The sequence below is a fragment of the Elephantulus edwardii genome, unplaced genomic scaffold, assembly GCF_000299155.1.
Source record: "Elephantulus edwardii isolate Elephantulus edwardi_28Jun2011 unplaced genomic scaffold, EleEdw1.0 scaffold00453, whole genome shotgun sequence".
In the NCBI taxonomy this organism is placed as follows: Eukaryota; Metazoa; Chordata; class Mammalia; order Macroscelidea; family Macroscelididae; genus Elephantulus; species Elephantulus edwardii.
In genome coordinates this window covers 866,686-888,973 of record NW_006400203.1, presented here as the reverse complement: position 1 = coordinate 888,973, position 22,288 = coordinate 866,686, and the positions used below count along the sequence as shown (strand labels likewise).

Here is a 22,288-nt window from a genome sequence, read left to right as displayed (position 1 = left end):
CCAAATTTTTCTCTATGGTCAACCTAATTCTTTTAGCTCAGGAAGGAAGTTTTTCACACATATTAACACTCCCTCTGCAGGGGGACCCTAGCTATCTCTTGTCTGCAGAAAACAGCCCATTTCCTGCAATCTGTCACAAGAAAAATTCAAACTTATGTGATTCCTTCAATTCCTGGCTTCCCATAGTTCTGGCTTCTTTAGGGTCTATTCCTTGTAGTAGTGGGATTACTGGGTCAAATAGTACTTATTTGCAGCTTTTTGAGAAAGCACCAGACCACCTTCCATGGTAGCTGCAACATTTTACACGTCCACCAACAGTGATTAAGTGTTCCACTCTCTCCACAATCTAGTCAGAATTTGCTGCTCTGTTGAACTTTGCTATTGTTACTGACATGATTATCTCATAGTTGTTTTTGAAAAGCGTTTTTAAATGAAAATAACTTATTCTTAAGTAGAAGAAAGTTTTGGAGGGTTTTTTAGGTCCTTTTCCTGATAAATGCTTAAGAGCTTGCTTGGACTAATGTAGAGCCAGCTGGTCATTCCAGTGAATAAACTTCTAGTCCAGACTGTCGGGATGACAGAAGATGGATTTCTCTAACTGAGCGGGCGATACTTTCGCCACGTAGCAGGAACTGAGCACAGAACCTAGAACTCGTGCCCGAGTCCGCGCGTTGGCAGCACTGGAAGCTGGTCTGTGCCCGGTCGGGCGAGGACAGGGGTTAGTGGTCCAGTATCTGGCTCAGGCCTGTGTGCCTCAACTCCAGCATCCAGTGTGCCCTGCGCCTTTCCCTCGGCCCGCCCGTCGTGCACTGCAGGCAGCCGCAGGGTTACTTGCGGCTCCAAGCAAGCTTTATTACGGTCAGCTTTCGCGTGTAACTCCGCGCACATATACGCTTCCTCTTCAAATCGACTACCTGAAAAGGAACCGCGAATAAAAAGTAGCCTGCTAAATTCAATCCCATGACTAATAAAAGCAGCCAACTGGGATCACGTGACAACGGTGGACCAGTGCTGTGGCGGTGTTCTAATCTCTATGGTCCTTGCAGCTCGCTAGAGGGCGTGCAGTGCACTAAATGACTTCCTTCATTCCTTCTCCATTACCTCATTGCCTCCGGTGCCTGCTGGGATCTTGGAGGACTCGGGTCACGGCTCTACTCAGTCCTCCGGCCGCCTGGGGAAATACCCCTCTCTCGAGTTTTTTACGGTCGCGGCCGCTGCTACTTCCTCCATCGCCTGCTGGTCTTCCTCACCCCGCCCCGCTTCCCCCGCGAGTCCAGCCCACCTGCGGGCACACTTCTCTCGGGAGCTCCCACCCATACGAATGGCTCCATGAAGCAGAAGGTGGAGGCAGAGTGCGAGAGGTCCTGTCCGCCCTGGTTGCGTCTGGGCCAAAAGAAAAGGTGGGAAAGTTGGGCCACGCCGCGCCGTCATCACTCCTCCCCGAGGCCGTGGCAAGACCAAGGCTTGGTCCCGGGACTGGTCCTCGGACGCCAACGCCGACTGTCTGGCGAGGTGGGCGCTGGGAACCTCGGGCCGCGAGGAGGAGGGCCTGGCGGGCCTGCAGATACCGGGCTCCGTGCGCCGCCAGTGGGATCAGGGCCCTGCCAGGCTTCTCCGCCTTCCCGGATTCCTAAGGACGCCACGGTCCAGGGAAAGTTTGGTGGTTTCCAACCGCGTACTCCGTCCTTCCTGCGTCCGTGGCGGGTCCCCTCCTATGGCTCGTCCCAGTACCGGCCACTCGGCTGCCCTCTGATCACCTGGCTGCCGGTCAGCCCCTAACCTTTCTCCCTGGGCCGTCCCCCGTACCCCCTGTGCTGCCGGCCATCCCCCCAGCTCCTGACCTTCCTCCCTGGGCCGTCCACAGCAGCCCTGTGCTGTCGGCCACCCCCTGGCCTCTGACCTTCCTCCCTGGGCTGTCCCCAGTACCCCCGTGCTGCCCCGTCCTCTCTTTCTTCCCACACACGCACTTTCTCGTCCTGGTTTTCCCCCAGTCCACAGCTCTCCTGTCGCCCTTATTGCGATCATTCCTGCACCTTTCTCTTTGAGTTTTTTACTTCTTCGCAGACGGCTTTCTTTCTTCATTCTTTGCCCTGATCTGAACTCCTTTTTTGCTACATAGACACCCTCATCCTCAAGACCTCCTCCTCTGCCCTCTCCTTGGCTGGAGTGGGTGGAGCTGAAAGTCTCCTGTTTACTTCTTTGGGAAAAGGTTTATTCAGAACTGAAAGTAAGGGTGGATTATTTTTATCAATAGTCACCTCTTTTTAGTTAACAAGGTGGCTTGTCTTCAATAATTCTTAAGCATAATTTTTGCAGAAGATTTGAGAATATGTTTGTATTCTGAAACTAATATTTAATATGACCTAGAGTGAGTTTTTATCCAAATGTGAGGAGATGGTGGTAGTGCCTGTTCATTTTTAAAGCTCTGTAAAAACCTTTGAGCCCGAGTGCCTTTCCTTTTCATCGATGTCACTAAGCATGAGTTGACTTAGTTGATGGGACTGCGATTGCTGCCTCATGTCTAGACTTTGAAATGTTTTGAGAGTCTGTTGACCACTCCCCTCAATAATTACTCTGTTGACTTCTAATTTTTTCCAGAAACGTGTCTAAACTCTATACTGTGATTTTACTGGTTCACTGCACCTACATTTTTCCCTTAGGTACAGGAAGAAGGAGTGGAATAGAATGGAAGAAAACCCATTCCAGAGACAAAATAATACTCTTCCCCTGTTATAGCTGTTCCCCTGGCAATACACACTTTCTGCTTTCAGTGAGTAGTATTATCTTGGCCATATTTAGAATAGAATTTTATTGTTCTTTTGGTTTTAGGCTTCTGTTCACAGTTTGAAACATAAGTGTAGTTTGTGCTGTTGTATTTTGCTGCTCCTCTGAACGGGTCCTAGTGTTGACACAGTTTCTTCAGATTCTTTTCTGTGAGTCCTCAGAGCATCCTAGAAAGTACATAAAGTTTGGCTTCCAGTCCTTCCTAGATTACTCATGTTTTTTAAAGCTAGCTAAAGATAATAGCCCAAAAATTAATGCAGTTTTGGTTAAGGTCGATTATTGAGTCTCTCTCACTGAGATATAGGCCTAAAGAGATTTCTAGGACATTATGTTCTAATCTTGCTTTTGGTGATATTATCCCGTTTTGGATTTGAAAAGAATTGAAAATATTTGTGTAAAAACTTGAAAAAGGTTATAGAAGAAGGGGAAAGAAGCTATTGCTGTAGAATTACCATTCGTTTATTAATGATATGCTGGTGTTTGTAATACTGTTTTCTGAGTGCCTTGCATTATTGTTGGATCCTCACAGGGAGACAGGACAAATGAAACCAGAATTACTCAGAAGCTTGTCATAGGTTACATAGAAAAGAAGCAGGAAGATTTTTTTAACATGAAAATACATAGTTCTGCATAGTTTCTAAGTCTATAAATGTAAAAGGTCATTGTGTAAGTTAGTTACTTTGAGAAATCTTTCACATACTAAGTGTTGTGGATATATGTATGTGTGTGTTTTATACAGTTTCAAAAATATAGCAATTATTATTATTTGTAGTGGTTACTAGAATATTTTCATGTTTTCACCTATTTCCTGGAATAGATCTGTAAGTAGGGCAGAATTATAGCCTAGATGTTATTTCACTAAGCAGAATATGGTTATCAAATTGAATTTCAGGTGACCTTTGTGTTAGAGCCTGACAGTCTGCTTTTTTCTATCAAAGGCTTGATTTGAGCAGACAACTAGACATTAATGATAACAGAGAAAAGGCAGAGGATTTCTTTTCTCCTTGTCTCCTACCTCCTAAGTTGGTTTTCTTTGTTATGAAGTCATACTCTCCAAAAAGGTGTTTTGAGGCTTGTCTTAAGTAGGGGAATTTTCTGTGCCTCCAGGTTTTTCTTGGCAATGTTTTCAGATTATTGTTTGAAAATCTACTTTTCTCTAACTACTTTCGCATGGTAGTTGCATTGTTAACTGTTATGTATAATTGAATGGGAATAGATTTTCAGAGACTCTGAATTCCATAGAAGGAGATTTCCCATATTTTTGGTCTTCAGACTAGCTGGTGGATTCATACCACTTGTCTTTGGGTTGGCAGCATAGCTCCTTAAATACTAGACCACCAGACCTCCCTAGTTACATTGTTGTTGTGTTCTCTTGAGTAACAACCAAGTCTTAGCTGACCCTCCAGGAGGTTTTTAGAGGCAGCTGCCTCTGAAGTATTAGTTGCATTAATACTTAAGATTTATCAAGAGTTAACAACTGTATAGCACATTTGGTCTAGTCTCTTTTTGCTTCCTGTCTGTAAGTTTAAAAGAATACTCCAGTAAAATAGAATTCTGTTCAGCTCTGCAACCTAAACTAGGGTTTTTTTTTGTTAATGACCTAGAGGGTAAGGAGGAGTTCTGCCAATCCAAAGGAAAGCAGTTTGGATCCACCAACTGCTGGATGGAAGACAGATGGGCAGTGTAATCCCTTACAGTTTATACCCTCTGAAAATCCGCTGGAAGGTCAGCTATAAGTAGGTTTCAACTCGAGAGAAAGAAATAGGCATTTCACAATTAAAAGAACAGCAGATGATTTATTAAAATACACTGTATTCCCAAGAAGAAAACATCAAGGTCATAAGAATAATTTCTGTGTACATGATCTTTGTACTACAAATTAATTCGTGAGAGAATTCAATAAAGAGCATTTCTCTAAAAATTGTAAAAACTCAGAACTGGTATTTTTATAACTTTTTAACCCTGTCTTTACTGGTAGGTGGAGTGCTAGTATTAATAATAACAAACATTCAATAAGTAGCAGCCTTGTATCAAAGAGAACTTCTGGTTGGCACAGTATTTCAAGTGCATGGCTGCGAGCCCCAAGATTGGTGCTTTGAACCCTTCCACTATTCTATGGAAGAAAGTTGTGGCATACTGCTTCTGTAGAGATTACAGTTTTGACAACACCATACAGCAGTTTTATTCTGTCCAGGCCATGGTCTTCTTAATTGCTTGCTATGCATCTGAGAGCTGGACAGTGACAGAAGAATTGATGCTTTTGAGTTGTGGTTCTAGAGAAGGGTATTGCCAAGAGAACAAACAGGTCTGTCCTGGAGAAGATGAAACCAGGTTATCCTTTAGAAGGACCTTGAAACTCCCTCTCACATACTTTAGACATGTTACTAGGAGGGACCAGTCCTTGGAAAAGGACATGTCTCTTTGAATGGAGGTAGGAAGTCAACCCTGGAGAGGAAGACATTGGATGAAGTGGATTTACAGAGTGACTAGGCAGTGGGGGCCAGGTGTGTCTGAGTTGATGAGATGGATTCAGGGTAGGGTAAGGTTCAGAGTTTTTGTTCATAGGGTCGCTATGAGGCATAGCTGACCAGAGGCTGCTTAACGACAGTAGGGTTGCTGGAGTTGGAATCCACTTGTTGGTTTTCATTTGATGTGTAATAAAGAACTGCTTTGTGTGCTTTTCTGTTACACTCATTAAACAGCCCTTTACTAGCAAGAATCTGAGTCCCACAGGGATGTATAAATAAGTTTACAAAGCTGCCTCTTGGCATAAGAGAGTTGGCATGTCATCCTTAGCTGTACCGCCAAAGCTTAATGTAGTAGTCTGTGTCTTAAAAGGGTGGGAACTTGGGGAGGGAGAACTAAATCAGGAGCCAATTATCATATTATCAAGTAAGCTATCCAGCAACTGATAGTTGCCTGTAGGTCATGTAGGCTGGTAATGTGTATAAGAGAAGGTGAACCATTGCCTGGTTCTTGACCATTTTCATGTGTGTTTGAGTCCATTGCTATGACTTGTTTCAATATATTGTTTTAAAGGTTTGTTTTTTTTCTTTAGTGTTTTTCTTACAGTGAAAGTTTACAAATGATAGTGATTTCTCAGTCATTCAGTAACAATTATAATTGATTCATATAATTGATGATTAAAATGTCTAAAATTCCCTTGTATATTAACTTAGGTATTTATTAATTTTTTTCTTCCCTCGCCATCTGTAATCATTCTCAGTATTTAATGTTGTTGTGCCATCAAGTCAATTATGGCTTGTAGCAACCCCATGAACTACAGATTTGAACCTTATCCTATTTTGTGCCATCCTCACAAACTGTGACATGCGCAGGCCCATTGTTACAGTCACTGTGTCAATCCATCTTGCTCATGCCTCTCTCTGACCCTCCACCTTACACAGCATGATGTCTTTTTCCAAGAACTGGCCCCTCCTGACAACATGCTAAAGTATTTAATATGACATTTCACCATCCTTGCCTCTGGTTTCACTTCTTCCAAGACAGATTTGTTTGTTCTTTTAGTTTTTGTCCATCAGACATTCCGTACCCTCCTTTAGCAGCACAATTCAAAGGCATCAGTAGTTCTTCTGTCAACCTTAGTCATTGTCCAAATTTTAGGTATTTAAGAAGTAATTGAAGGGAGCTCTGGTGGCCTTGTTGTGTGAAGCTGCACTGCAATCCCAAAGGCATGTGGTTTGAATCCACCAGATGCTGCGCTGCAGAAGGAAGGGCAATCTCTTGTGCCAGTCGGATCCGATTTGACAGTACACAACAACAACAAAAGAAGTAATTGAAAAGACTGTGTGGCTTGGTTCTTCTACCCTTCCTGGCTGATAGTAAAGGATACCAGAAGAATGTCTATTTATGCTTTATTGATTGTGCACAGACATTTGACTGTATGGATCTTATCAAGTTATGACTAACATTAAGAATGATAATCTCAGAACACTTAATTGTGTTCTTGCGAAACTTACATCTATCCCAGGAGTTGTTTTTCCCAGTATATTTTTGCAATGCAGCATATCTTCGGATTTCTTAACTGAAGAAATGGCTTATTGATTGTGGATCTAAGTAAAATGAAATCATTGACAACTTTGATCTTTTCTCCATCTATCATGATAATGCCTAATTGGTCCAGTGGTAAGGACTTTTGTTCCTTGATATTGAAATATAATCCACATTAAAGTCTTTATTATTCTTCAGCAGATGTTTTAAGTCCTGTTCACTTTCAGCAGGTAAGACTGTATAGTTTTTATAACTCAGTTTATTGATGAATCATCCTCCAATCTTGATGCCACATTCTTCATATAGTCTAGCTTCTTACATTATTCGATCAGCATACAGATTGAATGTTGTTGTTATTGTTATTATGTGCTGTCAAGTCGCCTGCGACTCATAGCGACCCTTTGTACAACGTCCTTAAAACCTGCTCTGCCCAGTACCAATTTTACTTGTCTCCGATACACCTACCCCCCCATTACCCCAGTCACTGAATCAGTCCATCTCATCGAGGGTTTTCCTCTCTTGCTCTGTCCCTCCACTCTCCCAAGCATGATGTCCCTCTCCAAGGACTACTCCTGCCTTGCAGCATGCCCAAAGTATGTCAGACAATAGAATACAGATTGAATAGGTATGGAGAATGGATAAAGCCTTGATACACACCTTTTTTTAAAAAATTTTAAACACTGCAGTGTTACCTTCATCCTGGAGAGGGTTAAACCAGGCTACTCCTTGGAGGCAAGGATTCTGGGGCTTTGTCTGACATACTTTGGACATGTTGTAAAGAGGGACAGGTCCTTGGAGAGGGACATCATACTTGGGAGGGTGGAGGGACAGTGCAGGAGGGGAAGGCCCTCTATGAGGTGGATTGATTCAGTGACTGGGGTAATCGGGATGGGTGTGTCAGAGGCAGTGCGATTGGCACAGGATAGAGCAGGGTTTAGGGCTGTTGTATACAGGGTCGCTATGAGTCCCAAGCAACTCAACGGCACATAACAACAACAAGTGTTACCTTATTCTGTTCAGACAGCAACTTTATGGTCTCTGTAGTTGTGTATTGTCAAATCGGATCCGATAGGCGCAGGAGATTGCCCCTCCTTCTGCAGCGCAGCATCTGGTGGATTCAAACCACGCACCTTTGGGATTGCAGTGCAGCTTCATGCCACTAGGCCACCAGAGCTCCCTTCCATTTCTTCTAATACACCTATAATTTGGACAATGACTAAGGGTGACAGAAGAATTAGTGATGCCTTTGAATTGTGGTGCTAGAGGAAGATATGGAATGTCTTATGGACAAAAACCAAAAGAATAAACAAAATGAGCGCAATTAAGTGTTCTGGGATTCCCGTGTTTTTTAATATTATCCATAATTTATTATGTTCCACATAGTCAAATGCTTTTACATAATCAATAAAATAAATCTCTTTGGTATTCTCTTTCTTCTAATCCATAAAGAGTTAATCGAATAGAAGGTGGAAATTGTCAAACACTATCATTAATATCACAGGTAAAATCTACCAAAGATTATTAGAAAACACCTAGACGAGGAATTGATAAAGCTTGAAGCTGCATTCAGAAGTGGCTGTGGCACCAGGGATATCATTATTGGTGTCAGATGGATCCTGGCTGAAAGAAGAGATCCTGGCTAGAGACCATTTATTCACTAAGTATGTGTGTGTATGCCTGTGCATAATGTATGTAGAGCATGGTACTAGGTGTTGTGTGAGATAAGGCAAATGTCACTTGGCCTCCCATAAAAGCAATGATGAGTTCAGTGCTGGCTGGAATTTTTAGGTAGCCTTATACGTCAACCAGCCCAGAAGAGTAAAGCACTACTTAGTTTCCTCACAAAGAAAAAGTCATTTCAGGCCATTTTTATGAACCCTAATGAATTTTATTGGCAAAAAATATACCGTGGACCACTAAAAGAACAAGTCAGTCTACCTTTGAATAAGTGCAGCCAATAACACTCCTTAGAAACAAAGATGGTAAGACTTCACAGGCTTTAGTCATGTGACCAGGAGGTATCTGTCTCATCCTGGGTAAAGTGAAGTGTCAACAAAAAAGAGCAAAGTCATCAGTGAGGTGGACTTCAGCACAGCAGAGCCTGTCAGGGGGCACCAGGTTGGACAGCGACTCCTGTTTTCCTCAGTTTGTTATGAACCAGTTAGAAGGGGGGAGATTGGAGTTTTACAGCATATATTAAGAGTGTATGGTAACCCCTTCAGCAGTGGGAGACTTGTTTTCTTTAGCACTTGCTAGATAAGGAGGATGGTTTTCAGAGAAAAGGTAACAACAATGTCTATTACTTTGTACAGCTTCTTGAATATTAAGAGGTAGCAGTGATCTAAAGGCAAGCAATGAATTTGGATCCACTAGCTGCTATGCTGAAGAAAGATGGAAGTGTCCTCCCTTGTGATTTATAGCATCTGAAAAATCCAATTGTCAGTCCATTCTCACTCTTAACTGAAGAGCATGTAACAACATGATGATTTAGGGAAGGAAGGCAGAGAATAAATGCATGCACTGTTTTTTGTAGGTTGGTATTGTCTATCTTTTGGTTTTGAGAAAATACAGCTCTTATTGCTTGTTGGAATTTAAAGTGGTAAAATTGTTCTACTATTAAAAAAAATTGGGAAGGAGGGGTGAATAGGGATAAAAGTTCAACAATTAATGACTGGAAACCCTAAGTCTCTGTAAACTTTTATTAAAATTAGTTAAAAAAAATTTCCCACCATGGGAAACAATTTAACAGATAATGAAACAGAATTAACATATGACCCAACACTTGCACTGCTGGTCATATATCTCATAGAACTGAAAGCATGAAGTTAAATACTAGCAATGTTCATTGCAACATTATTCACAATAGCCAGACAATGGAAGAGTCCACCAACAGATGAGTGGATAAATAAAATACATTATATGCATATTTAGCCAACAAAAGCTAAGAAGAGCATGTATTCTGACTTGGGTCAACCTTGAAAATAAGTGAAATAAGCCAAAGACAAATACTGTAAGATTAATTTTATATAAAATATTTGTAATAGGTAAATACCTAGAGACAGAAAGTAGCATAGAAGTTACCAGAGGTTGGAAGGTGGGAGTAGGGGTGTATTGTATTTTCTAGTCTCCTTTTGACTTGTAGCAGCCCCACATACAACAGAACACACAATTTTATAAAAGAGGTAAAATATGTTATTGGGTAGGGCAATTCTTTATAACTGTTCAGATGGATGATTAATCTGTTGTACTGAAATGCCATTATTTCTTATTGTGTACTGTCAAGTTGGAATCAACCCATAGCTGACCCTCCATTGGGTATTCAGAGGCAATAAATCGCACAGGAGGAGATTGCCCATCTTTCTTCCATGGAGTGGCCAGTGGATTCAAACTGCTTGCCTTTGTGTTGACAGCACAGTTCCTTACCCCTAAGGCATCAGAGCTCCCTCAGATGGTGGGTCTCTGGGAAGAATATCTCTTTGATCTTTCTAGGGTAGTCCTGAGCTCTCTGTCTGGTAGCTTGGAGATAAGGAGTTGCACTGCTAACCCAAAGATAAGCAGTTGAGATTTTCCAGCTGCATTTTTTTTTCTTTTCTTTAACTAGCACAGGAGGAGATTGCCCTTCCTGCTCCAGCGGAGCATCTGGTGGGCTCAAACCTTGTGTCTTAGAAATTGGAACTGCAGAGCAGCTTCTTGGCTCTTGGCCACCAGAGCTGCCTCCAGCTGCTTTGAAGGAGAGAGATACACAGTTTTCTTCTGTGTAATTTCCTGCCTTAGAACCAGCTGTGAGTTAGAACCAGGTATGAACTGGTTCCACCTTACAGTATACAAAATCAATAGAGTAGTCCTGGGAGCTGAGTCTGAAACTGTTGCAGGGAGAAGCCCACTTTGTTCTCTTGTATTAAAAAAATTTCAAACCTAAAAAAGCATTTAAGTCATGGTAGTGATCCAAGCTTTTATTTGCTATTAGCATCCTGTCTTACTTCACCTTCTTTTTTAGTTCATTTAATGTCTGCTTTATGCTGTTACAAAAACCTCCAAATCTTCTAACAACTGTACCACCAGACTTCCCTATAAGTAGATATGTTGTTGTTGTTGAGTGCTGTCAAGTAATAGGCGACTCATAGCGACCCTATGAAAGTCCTCAATACTTTTGTGACTTTCATTCTTTTTCCAAGTTCATAGGGTTTCCAGAGGCAAGCTATTACGCAAGTGGATGCCAGTCCTGCTTCCAAGCTTGACTACAACATATAGTAGCTTAAGTAGATAAGTATAAGTAGATATAGTGAGTAAATATTAGCCTACTCTAAAATATTCCTTCAAAGTAATTTTGTGGATTGTTGGGAGAATAGAATACAGATGAAGTAAGATTGACTATAAGTTGAACTGGGTTTTGGGTGTGCTAAGGCTGTACAATGTACAGGAGATAATTGTCCAGCCTCCCCCAGCAGGCGCCATTGCTGAATTTAAACCACTCATACACATGGCCTTTGGGTTAACTGCACCGATCCCTACAGACTACAGACTTCACCACTAGCATTCACTTTTGGATGCTAGTGGGTCATGATATTATTCTCCTTTATGTTTAAAATTATCCACAGGTTTAAATTTTAAAGGAATGTCTTTAATAGGTATTTCCATTTTGTGCATTTAAAGCTAATTTCATGAAGTGAAATTCATATAACAAAACTATTTTAGAGTGAACAATTCAGTGACATTTATATATTCAGTGTTGTACAACCAACATCTTTACCTAGTTCTGAAATACTTGGATCACTTCATAGTACCTGTGGCATCAGGGGTTTAAAATGGCCAAAATGGCTTTCCTGGCCATTGACTTTTATTTTGCCATATGGAAGGGTGCAATCTTTTATTTTGCCATATGGAGGGGTGCAATCACATAAATAGGGCACGTTTTTCTAGCCACAGGGACTTGACTAGTTTCACCGTCCCATGAGGTTTAAAGGAGCAGTTTTAGCAGCAGAAATTAGAAATCTCAACACCAAAGAAGCAGCAGCGCCTGTCTTTGGGGACCAGAGATTCCTGTGCTAACCAGACCCAGATGTACACAGCAGCCTGAGCAGAGAACCCAAGACCATCATGAACAGAGCTGCCTCCTGGAACCAGAGCTGGAGGCTTTCACACAAGCTTAAGAACTGAGGGCACCTTGTAACACTGACCTAAGAAAGCCTGTGACAATGCTTCCTGGACTGCTGCCAACAGTATAGAACCTCTTAACATTCCTAGTAAAAACCCCATAATCATAAGTACAAGTCTGTGTAGTTATTGCAGTGGATTTTATACCAAGCAGAGCAGTAATACCAGTTTTGGAACTAGTAACCATTGGTGCGAGAGGGTAGGGGACCAAGTCTGACTTTGTAGGAGTTAGTTTTTACTGTGTAGTTAGTAGAGGCCATGCTGCCCGTTCATTTAACCATTTCTTGTGATTCCACTTCTTTCTATCCCTTAGCATCTACCAATCTTTATTTTTATGGTTTTACTTGTTATGAATATTTTATATGAATGGAATCATGCAATGTATGATCATTTGTATTTGGCAACTTTGGCTTAGCATATTGTTTTCATGGTTCATCATGCTAAACTGTATCAGTATTTTCATATTTGTTGTACAGGTATACAGTGATTAATTTATCCATTCATGGACATTTAGGCTGTTGCTACCTTTTGGCTATGATGAAATGATGTAAGCATGCATATACATGTACTTCCTTGAGTACCCATTTTGAGTTATATGAGGTATCCATGTAGAATAGGAAGTGTAGGAGTAGAATTGATGGAGCTCTCGTAGCCTAGTGGGTAAGGAGTTGTAACGCCAACCCAAAACCAGTTGTTTTGAATCCACCAGTTGCCCAAGGGAGAAAGATGGGTACAGTTTCTAGGCTCTGAATAGCCTCTAAAGGGAGTCAGCTCTTGTCTCCACAGTAATGATGGACTCCTAAGTCATTTTTTCTTCTTCTTTTTAAGAGCTGTTTCCTTTCTTCTTGTGATCTATAAAATGATCAGGAAAGCAAGTCCTTTGTCATATATTTGTAATTGTGTTCTTCAGGATTTTCTATAGAATCCTTTAGCAAAAATGTTAGTAATAGGAGCTGGACACCATTCAGTTCTTTTAGTCTTGTGCCTTTGGCCATTTTTTAATTGAATTGTTTCATTTTTTTGATATATCCTAAATATTGTCCGTTTGTCAGAAAATGTAATTGGCAGGTATTTTCTCCAATTCTGTAAATTGTCTTTTCACTTTCTTGATATATCCTAAAAATGCCGTTTTTTTTGTTTTGGTGAAGCTCAATTGGTCTTTTTTCTTTTGTTTCTGTTTTCTAAGAATCTAATGTCAAATCCAAAGCTATCAAAATTTAGTCCTGTGATTTCCTCTAAGAGTTTAATGGTTTTTATTTGGAGTGCTGCTCCATTTTAAAATTTATTTTATTTTATTATTTTTGTGGTGTGTGTACCGTCAAATCGGATCTGACTGGTACAGGAGGAGATTGCCCCTTCTTCTCCAGCAGAGGATCTGATGGATTCAAACTGTTCACCTCTGGGATTGCGGTGCAGCTTCTTGCCATTAGGCCACCAGGCTCCCTTTGAAATTTGTTTTTAAATATATGGTATACAGCCAGTTTCATTCTTTTGTATGTGGATGTTTTATTTGGTTCAGCATTATTTGTTATTTAGTTTCTTCCCATTACATGGTAAAAACTCAGTTGGATCAAGTTTAGCTGTCGAATATTTCTCATTTTATGGTTACTGGTTGAGATTTTAAATTGTTTTTCTAACCTCTGTGTAGAAATGTTCTGGTATAATGTTTAATTAATTTTTAATTAATTAATTTCATAACCTAGTTTGAAAGTGTTTGAGAATTGTTAAGATTGGTAGTATTTGTGATTGTGTCCACTCCAGGTGATAAGTCCTGTATGTGGTGTGTAGGCTGTTTCTCCTAGACTTTTAAATTCCTTTGCTTGGCACAGTCATCCCTCTGCCAGGGAACACTGGAGTTGGTGTCTTTCTCAGAAAAGCGTAACTTGTTGTTATTATGTGCTGTCAAGTCACCTGCAACTCACAGCAATGCTCTGTACAACAGCTCTGAAGCCTGCTCTGTCCTGAGCAAGTCTCACTGACTCCGATACCCCTACCTCCATTGCCCTAGTCACTGTATTAATCCATCTCATCAGGGGTCTTTCTCTCCTGTGCTGTCCCTCCACCCTTCTGAGCATAATGTCCTTCTCTAAGGATTGGTTCCTCCTGGCCACGTGCCCAAATTAATGTTTGTTTTACTTATCATGCCTTAGAAAAAAGACTTCAGTGGATACAGGTGGCAGGTTTCATTCTTCCTTGTGAGTTCTTAGGATAACCCTGGTCTTAGAGTCTGAAATTGTAACCCAGATCCTAATGCTGAAACTTGGTGTTAGTCTAGCTTTGGGCATGTTTTTGTGCGTGTTAATCCTGGAATTCCTTTTCCATAAATTTATGATATTAGGGAATTCAGTGCAACAGTGTTTGAAGAATACTTGTTTCTGTGCATATACTCAGTATACAGGTCCATACCCTGAGGGGTGCTCCATTCAAGCAAGAGTGATTGACTAAGGACATTCCTGCTACATACCAGTTGTTTTATATGCTTCACATGCTTTAAATTCTCATAACCACCTCAGGAGATAAATACCACTGTTATTCTCATTTTGAGTAAACTGAGCCATAGAGTTCAATCTTGAAGGAACCAAGATTGGAACCCAGGACGTGGCACTGACAGTAGCAGCTAAGAGAATATGCCATCCCCTTTTCCTTATGAATCAGGGTGAAGTCTCTCTCAGGGAGGAGTGATAGGGAATGGCAAAGGACACACCGACAAAGGAGATTAATCAGAACTGACTTTGACAAGCACTGTGGCAATTGGATAATTAAAACAGACATTCGGATGGCGGGGAAGAAGAACAAACTGGGGAAGGAGGGTGGAGAGAATGGTGCGGCAATGAAGGAGTGAAAGCCCAGAATCCCTGTGAATGTTCATTGAAACTAATAAAATTTAATAATAATAATAAAAAAAATCAGCTTAGTCTTTGGAGACGTTATCAAGGTGTGTCAAGTACAAAAGACTTTGTCAAAAAGAAGACTGTTTCAAGTCAGATGCTGATATGTACAAGACAGACTTTTTTTTACTCAGGATTGCCTGTGTATTTTGTTAATACAAAGAACATTGCAATTTGGCTTTTTTTACTCCAGCTAAAAAGGTTCTGGGGTTCACAAATACTTTACACTTCACTGCTCAAGTTTGGCAGTTTGAACCCACTCAGCAACATCAGAGGAAGGACTAGTGACTTCCTTCTGTAAAGATCACAGCCAAGAAAACCCTCTGCTGCATAGTTCTGATCCTAACATTGCATCCTTAAGTCACAATTTCCTGTGTTGTTGCGGTTGTTGTTAGGTGCTGTTGAGTCAAGCGTGACCCATAATGACCCTGTGAACAAAGGTCTGAACCCTGTTCTGTCCCGCTCCATTCTCACACTTCTGGCACATAAGAGCCTGTTGTGGCAGTAACCATATCAGTCCACCTAGTTGAGGGTCTTCTTTTCCTTCGTCGACCCTTCACCCTTCCCACCCTTCTCCAAGGAATAGCACCTCATAACATCATGCCCAAAGTATGTAAGGTGAAGCCTCATCATTCTTGCCTCCAAAGAGCACTCCAGCTGCACCCTCTCCAAGATCTTTCTGTCATTCTCTTGCCCGTCAATGAGATGTTCATTGCTCTTCTCCAGCACCACGACTCGAAGGCGTCAATTCTTTTCCTGCCATCCGTATTCATTGTCCAGCTCTCGGATGTATCGCTAATAATCAGAAAGACTATGGCCTGAATCAGACACACCTTAGTCTTCAAACTGACATCATTACTACTCAATAATTAGAAAATGTCCCTAACTGCAGATTTTCCCAGTGCCGTGCGTCTACTTATTTCCTCACTGCTGTCACCAAGGGTGTTAATTATGGATCCAAGCAAGTTGAAGCTGTTGACAGTTTCAGTCTTTTCTCCATCCATCATGATGCTGCCTATCAGTCCAGTGGTAGGAATCTTTGTTTTTCTAACTTTGAGATGCAGTCCATACCGAAGGCTGCATTCCTTGATATGCAAAAAGTGTTTCAAGCCCTCCACACTTTTAACAAGCAAGGTTGTGTCATCTGCATAATGCAGATTATTGATGAGTCCTCCTCCAATCCTCATAGAGTCCAGCTTCTCAATTTGCTCAGCATACAGATTGAATAGGTATTACAATCCTGGCTCACTCCCTTCCCAATTCCAAGCCATGTAGTGCTCCCCTGCTCTGTTCTTATGTTCGCACAACAGCCTCCTGGTCCAAGTATAGGTTCTGCATGAACATAATAAAGTGCTCTGGGATTCCCTTTCTTCTCAGTGTCAGCAACAACTTGTCATGATCCACACTGTCAAATGCCTTTGTGTAGTCAATAAAGCACAAATAGACATTCTTCTGTTATTTCTTACTTTCAGCCAGGATCCATCTGACATCAGCAATGATAACCCTGGTGCCATCGCCTCTTCTAACTCCTGTTTGCACTTATGGCAATTGCCTATCTGTATACTGCTCCAGTTGTTTTTGAATGCTCTTCAGCAGTAGAATAGCTTTTTTCCCCTTTTATTTTTAGAATAGCTTTTTGTTGTATATTTAATATAAAATGATTCATTTATTTTAGTACAAGCAATGACTTTGCAAATGGTTACATGGTTATCTATTTTTAAGAGTTATTCTATTTACAACTTAATGTTATATTTTAGAGTAATACTTAAATAGAACAGATTATTCTAAATCAGAACCAAAAGTTGAGGTAACATAGTTTTTTCCAACTCTGTTTTCTCTGTATATGTGTGAGAGGTGTTGGAAAAAGTACTTCTCTCAAACGAGCAGAATTTCTCATTTGTTGAGTACTGATACTTAACAAACAAGAGACAAGACCTTGGTCATGTAGTCAGCTCTGACGCATCTGTTGTTAATGTGTCATTGAGTTGAAATAGCTGACTTTCCAATTCAGAAACTGTAAATTGTATGAGAGAAGATTACCTGTCTTCCTCCTATATGGAGCAACTGGTGAATTTAAACCACATACCTTTGGTTGGCAGCACAGCTCCTTACCACTAGTTCACCAGGGTTCCCAGGCAACCCTTATGTGTAATAGATTTAAACTCTTGTCTTATGGTGTGCCATCCTTATCACAGCTGTGCTCAAGGCAGTAATCACTGTGTCAGTCCACCTCTCCTCCTCTGACTCTTTTCCCCACATGATGTCCCTTTTTACGTAATGCCTCATCTTGACAACATGCCCGTAGTATGTGAGACAGAGTCTTAACTGTCCTTGCCAGTAAGGACCACTCTGGCTGCATTTATTCCAAGACAGATTTGTTTGTTCTTTTGGCTGTGGTAAATACTCTTCACTAGCAGCACAATTCAAAGCTAACCATTCAAAGTATTAAGTTCCTTTTTGGTCCGCTTTTTTCATTGTCTTTTATATGCATTGGAAGCAGTTAAAAATGCTGTAGATTAGGTCAAAAACTCCTTAGTCTTTAAACTAACATCTTTTCTCTTTAGCACTTTAAAGTGGTCCCTGACAGCAGATTTGCTCAGTGCAATATTTCTTTGGGTTTTTTAACTAACTACTACTTCCCCATAGGTTTTGATTGTAGATCCAAGTAAAATGAAATCACTGACAGCTTCCGTCTTTTTCTCCATTTATCATGATGTGGCTAGTGGCGAGAATTTTTGTTTTCTAATACTGAGATGTAATACATCTGTCTTTTACAAATAAGGTTGTTGATAAGTCTCCCTCCAATCCTGATGATGCCACATCTTTTTTTATTCCATAGCTCGTATTTTTACTAGTTTACATAGTCATTCATATTACATTCTCCACTTGAAACTACCCATGTAGATTTTAATTTCTTTTTGTTCTTTTGTTGAGGTTTTTTAATTGCTAAAAGTAAATGGCTAAAAAGGAAAAAGAGGAAAATTCTTGAGATGAAATGTGGAAGTTGTTAAGTGCCGTCGAATTGCAGGTGACTCATAGCGACCCTATGAAGGAGAGTCCTCAACGCTTGTGTGTCTTTCATCCTCTCTCGAGGTTCATAGGGTTTCCAGAGGCAAGCTATTATGGAAGTGGATGCCACTCCTGCTTCTAAGCTTGTTTTAATCAGGGAGCTCCACACCACACTGTCCGCATTGGATAACCAACCATTAACACATTTGACACATCAGTATCACAGTGTTCAGCCTCACAGCAACCACAAGTTACCAGTGTAGAGCAAGGGGACACACCAGGGCCGTATGACCTAGAGGAATGTTTGAACAAAAACAATGAAAGACTGGCCTGAGGGCCGTGGATTAAAAGTCACCCACCTTTGGCTTGGTAGCATCACTTTCTGTCCAGTGGGCCAACTGATTTCTTTCTGTGTTGATGTTATTGTTGTTAAGTGACTCATAGTGGCCCTATGAAGGAGAGTCCTTAACGCTAAAAGTAGAATATTCTGGGACATGACAAGTAGAGAGAGAGGGCCGCCTGATGAAGAGCAACATCTCAAGTGTAGTCATCATTCTGTTTCTTTATGTCTTCATCCAGCTTCAGCCAGCAGACAGTTCACTCTTTTTTTTCTTAATCTGGGAGATTTTGCCTGCCTTATCTTTAATGTTCATACACACTACAGAAAATAAAAAATAGTTCCTCTTTAGGAACAAAGTCTTTTATAATTCTGTTGGTGTATGACCCTTTGTGACCATATAAATTAGAGATTTGTGTGGAACCACTTACTCTTTTTGTGTAGACTGTTTTTTCTTCTTGTTGTTGTTTGTTTTAACTAAACATTTGTATTAATGCATAGCTGTTATCTTTTTGGTTAGGGTTCTGAAGCTTTCCAAACCTCAAGCACGAAATCAGGATGGGAAAAAGACGTTGTGTTCCTCCACTCGAGCCCAAGTTGGCAGCAGGCTGTTGTGGGGTAAAGAAACCCAAACTATCTGGAAGTGGAACACATAGTCACGGGAACCAGTCTACAACTGTGCCTGGCTCTAGTTCAGGACCTCTTCAAAATCACCAGCATGTGGACAGCAACAGTGGACGGGAGAATGTGTCCGACTTAACTCTGGGGCCTGGAAACTCCCCCATTACACGAATGAATCCCGCATCGGGAGCCCTGAGCCCTCTCCCCCGACCCAACGGAACTGTTAACACCACCAAGAACCTGGTGGTGACTGCGGAGATGTGCTGCTACTGCTTTGACGTGCTCTACTGTCACCTTTATGGCTTCCCACAGCCACGGCTTCCTAGATTCACCAATGACCCCTAGTGAGTAAATCCAGCAGAGAGAGAGAGAGAAAGAAAAGCTATAACATCATTTGGGCAAAGGGCAATAGGAATAAAAGACTGAGAAAAGCCCCGATAATATTAAAAATTGAATCCATCCCCTAGATTCAATAAGGCTACCAGGTTGCATTTGAACAACATTGATTCTTTTTGTTCTTCATTGTGAGGAAATGCTCTTGAAAAATTCATTGACCTAAGATGATTCCTCACCTTTTTACTAAAATTACACTAACACACTATGGAGGGTATCTGAAGAGAAATCTCCTTCAGGAAACTTGGCACTGATTTGGCAAATCACACACACAAATTTAAGAGTACAGGGCAGTCATGCCTATGTGATTATTGCTGAGAAGGGAGAATGGGATGACTTTACAGAGTAATGCTTTCTCCAAGAGGAAGTTCTGTGTATAGGTGGGGTCAGAGTTACTCATATAGGAGAGGGACATGAGTTGAAGAGCAGGGCTTGGTTGGGTAAGGTTTGGGCTTTTAGACTCAAGGGTTCTTCTTTCTCTCTAGTAAGCACTAGAAATCTTAGTGAGTTTTGCCTAAGGTTTGCGGTAATAACTTTTATTGGAGAAAGTTTTTCTGAGAGACTTTGTAATACTAATAAAAGAAACATATTTTAGAATGTAACTTGATCTTTTACAGTGATTAATAACCCAAGAATATTGGAGTAAGGCAGAACTTTTTTAAAAGCGAGAACATCTCTAACCATTTTCTTAAAGAATCTGCTCGACCACCAACCACAGCATCCCTAACCTAGTCAAGTCTGAGGTTGGCCTGGAAACAGGATTGGGCAACTTCTGCTAATAAAAACTTTCTCAAGTAGGCATTGGTTTTCTTTTCTGAAAATTTATAGGCAAGAGATACTAGTAGTTGCCAAGGACAGACATAGGAACAATGTGGTGTTGCAAAGGGTACCTGCAGAAACAGAACCGTTTCCAAGCCATTTGTGTTCTGTGAAGGATAATAATGAAGCTGAGGAGTATGAGTGGTCATAAAAGTAAAGAAGACAAACATGAAGAAAAAGGTTAACTCCTAAGCAGAAGATTTACGTGTTAGGGTGCATAACGGCAGCAGGACCATAGCAAAGGAAGTACAGAGAATATTATTTCATACTACTCTGCAGAGTTTCCCTCTTTTCAGCAGGGACCATATACTTTCCAAAAAGCCCGTTCAGATAGCCAGCAACTGAGAAAGCAACCCTGTTTGGGAATAATAATAGGACAACAACAACAAAAGATTTTGTTTTTTTATGATTGATATGGGTCTGGAGAATATTTTATGTTTTCCTTTTGTAGTCCACTCTTTGTAACATGGAAGACAGGGCGGGACAAGCGGCTTCGTGGCTGCATTGGAACCTTCTCAGCCATGAATCTTCACTCAGGACTCAGGGAATACACATTAACCAGGTAATAATACCATTTGTTAAGAATTACAGATTAAGTTTGCTGGTATTAGGGTTTGTTGACTGACTTTATTTCCATAAAATACGGAATTTTTTTTTTGCGTGTGTGTCGTCAAATTGGGTTTGACTGGTACAGGATAAAGTACTGAATTTTTAACATCCTCTTTTTGATAATCAGAAAACAAAGAGAATGTTAGTTTGATGAGTCACTTAAAGTTAAATCTATTCATATCACCCAATTGTTTTAGCAGGTTAGTGTTGATAAATGGTAGACGTTTACCATGTGACTGTCACTCTTCTCTGGCATGAGTTGCTGACCTGCAATGCCAGAGTAGCCTAAGCTGTGTTTCTTGTCCTTTCTAGTGCACTTAAGGACAGCCGATTTCCCCCCCTGACACGAGAGGAGCTGCCTAAACTTTTCTGCTCTGTCTCCCTCCTTACTAACTTCGAGGATGCCAGTGACTACCTGGACTGGGAGGTGAGAACAGCCTCATTTGGAACTCTGCGTCTCTCATTGCATTTGGGTTCGGGTTAGTATATGGTATCTCCTTTATTGAGAGTAGGTATATGGAAGCTGACATTGGACCAGTTTCTTCCCAATCTTTCCCACATTTTATCTAATAAATAATTGAATGAATCTCTCTTGGTAAACCATTGAGTAAAAATTTTTATCCACTAGGCCACCAGAGGTCCCTGGAGTAAAAATTGTTACACGAAGCTAGGTGTGAAAAATAATGTACCCAAATAAAAGACGTGGCATGTTCATTTCATGGAACAGTTTAAGAGTGAAATAGTTGAGGTTATTGGATGGGTTATTTAAAGAATTATCTCTATCTTCTATCCTAATGACATAGTTGTAGTTAGCTGTGGTGCTAACCTAGAGGCAGCACTTACTTCTCAGTTCATGGCACCTAAAATCTCTACTTTCTGTACTTACCCACATCCATTTATTCATATAAATGGAATCGTATAAGTGGTCTTTTGTGACTGCTTTCTTTGATGTAGTCTGTAGGAGTTTTTGCTACTAATCGAGACTGTGCAAATCTAGCAGTTCAGACCACCCAGCAGCTCCTTGAGAGAAAGATTGTCAGGCTTCTCTTGTTGCATTTTACAGCTTTGGATGTTTAGTGAACGGTTGCCATGAGTCACAACTGACTGAAAGACAGTGAGTTTTTAGTTTGACATTGTTGTTGTTATGTGCCGTCGAGTTGTTTACGACTAATAGCGACCCTATGTACAACAGCCCTAACCCTGCTCTATCCTGTGCCAATCGGACTGCCTCTGACACACCCATCCTGATTACCCCAGTCACTGAATCAGTCCATCTCATAGAGGGTCTTCCCCTCTTGCGCCGTCCCTCCACCCTCCCAAGCATGATTTCCCTTTCCAAGGACCTGTCCCTCCTTGCAACATGCCCAGAATATGTCAGACGAAGCCCCAGAATCCTTGCCTCCAAGGAGTTGCTTTGTTTAATCCTCTCCAGGATGAATCTGTTTGTTTTCTTGGCAGTCCATGGTACATTCAATACTCGTCTCCAGCACCACAGCTCAAAGGCACCAATTCTCCTTCTGTCCTCCCTACTCGTTGTCCAACTATCTGATGCATAACAAGTGATTGCAAAAACCATGGTCTGTAGCAGACGCACCTTAGTCTTCAGAGAGACACCATTGCTCTTGAGTACTTTAGAGAGGTCCCTAACAGCAGACTTTCCCAT

At 41.1% G+C, this 22,288-nt stretch overlaps 1 protein-coding gene across 2 annotated transcripts in view; it reads left to right on the top strand.

Moving 5' to 3' along the window:
• The first annotated feature begins 1,271 nt into the window (after positions 1–1,271).
• The window catches only part of AMMECR1L (AMMECR1-like), a 43,520-nt gene continuing 22,503 nt past the window's right edge, over positions 1,272–22,288 (top strand). Inside the window, exons 1-5 of one of the 2 annotated variants that reach the window (XM_006902801.1) lie at positions 1,272–1,400; positions 2,661–2,770; positions 18,704–19,148; positions 20,468–20,578; positions 20,938–21,052. In XM_006902801.1, coding sequence (XP_006902863.1) covers positions 18,742–19,148; positions 20,468–20,578; positions 20,938–21,052 — 633 coding nt within the window. In that variant the 5' untranslated portion in view covers positions 1,272–1,400; positions 2,661–2,770; positions 18,704–18,741. Of the gene's footprint in view, positions 1,401–2,660; positions 2,771–12,829; positions 12,866–13,153; positions 13,170–18,703; positions 19,149–20,467; positions 20,579–20,937; positions 21,053–22,288 lie in introns of those variants that run through there. The other variant, XM_006902802.1, reaches the window with a different exon arrangement.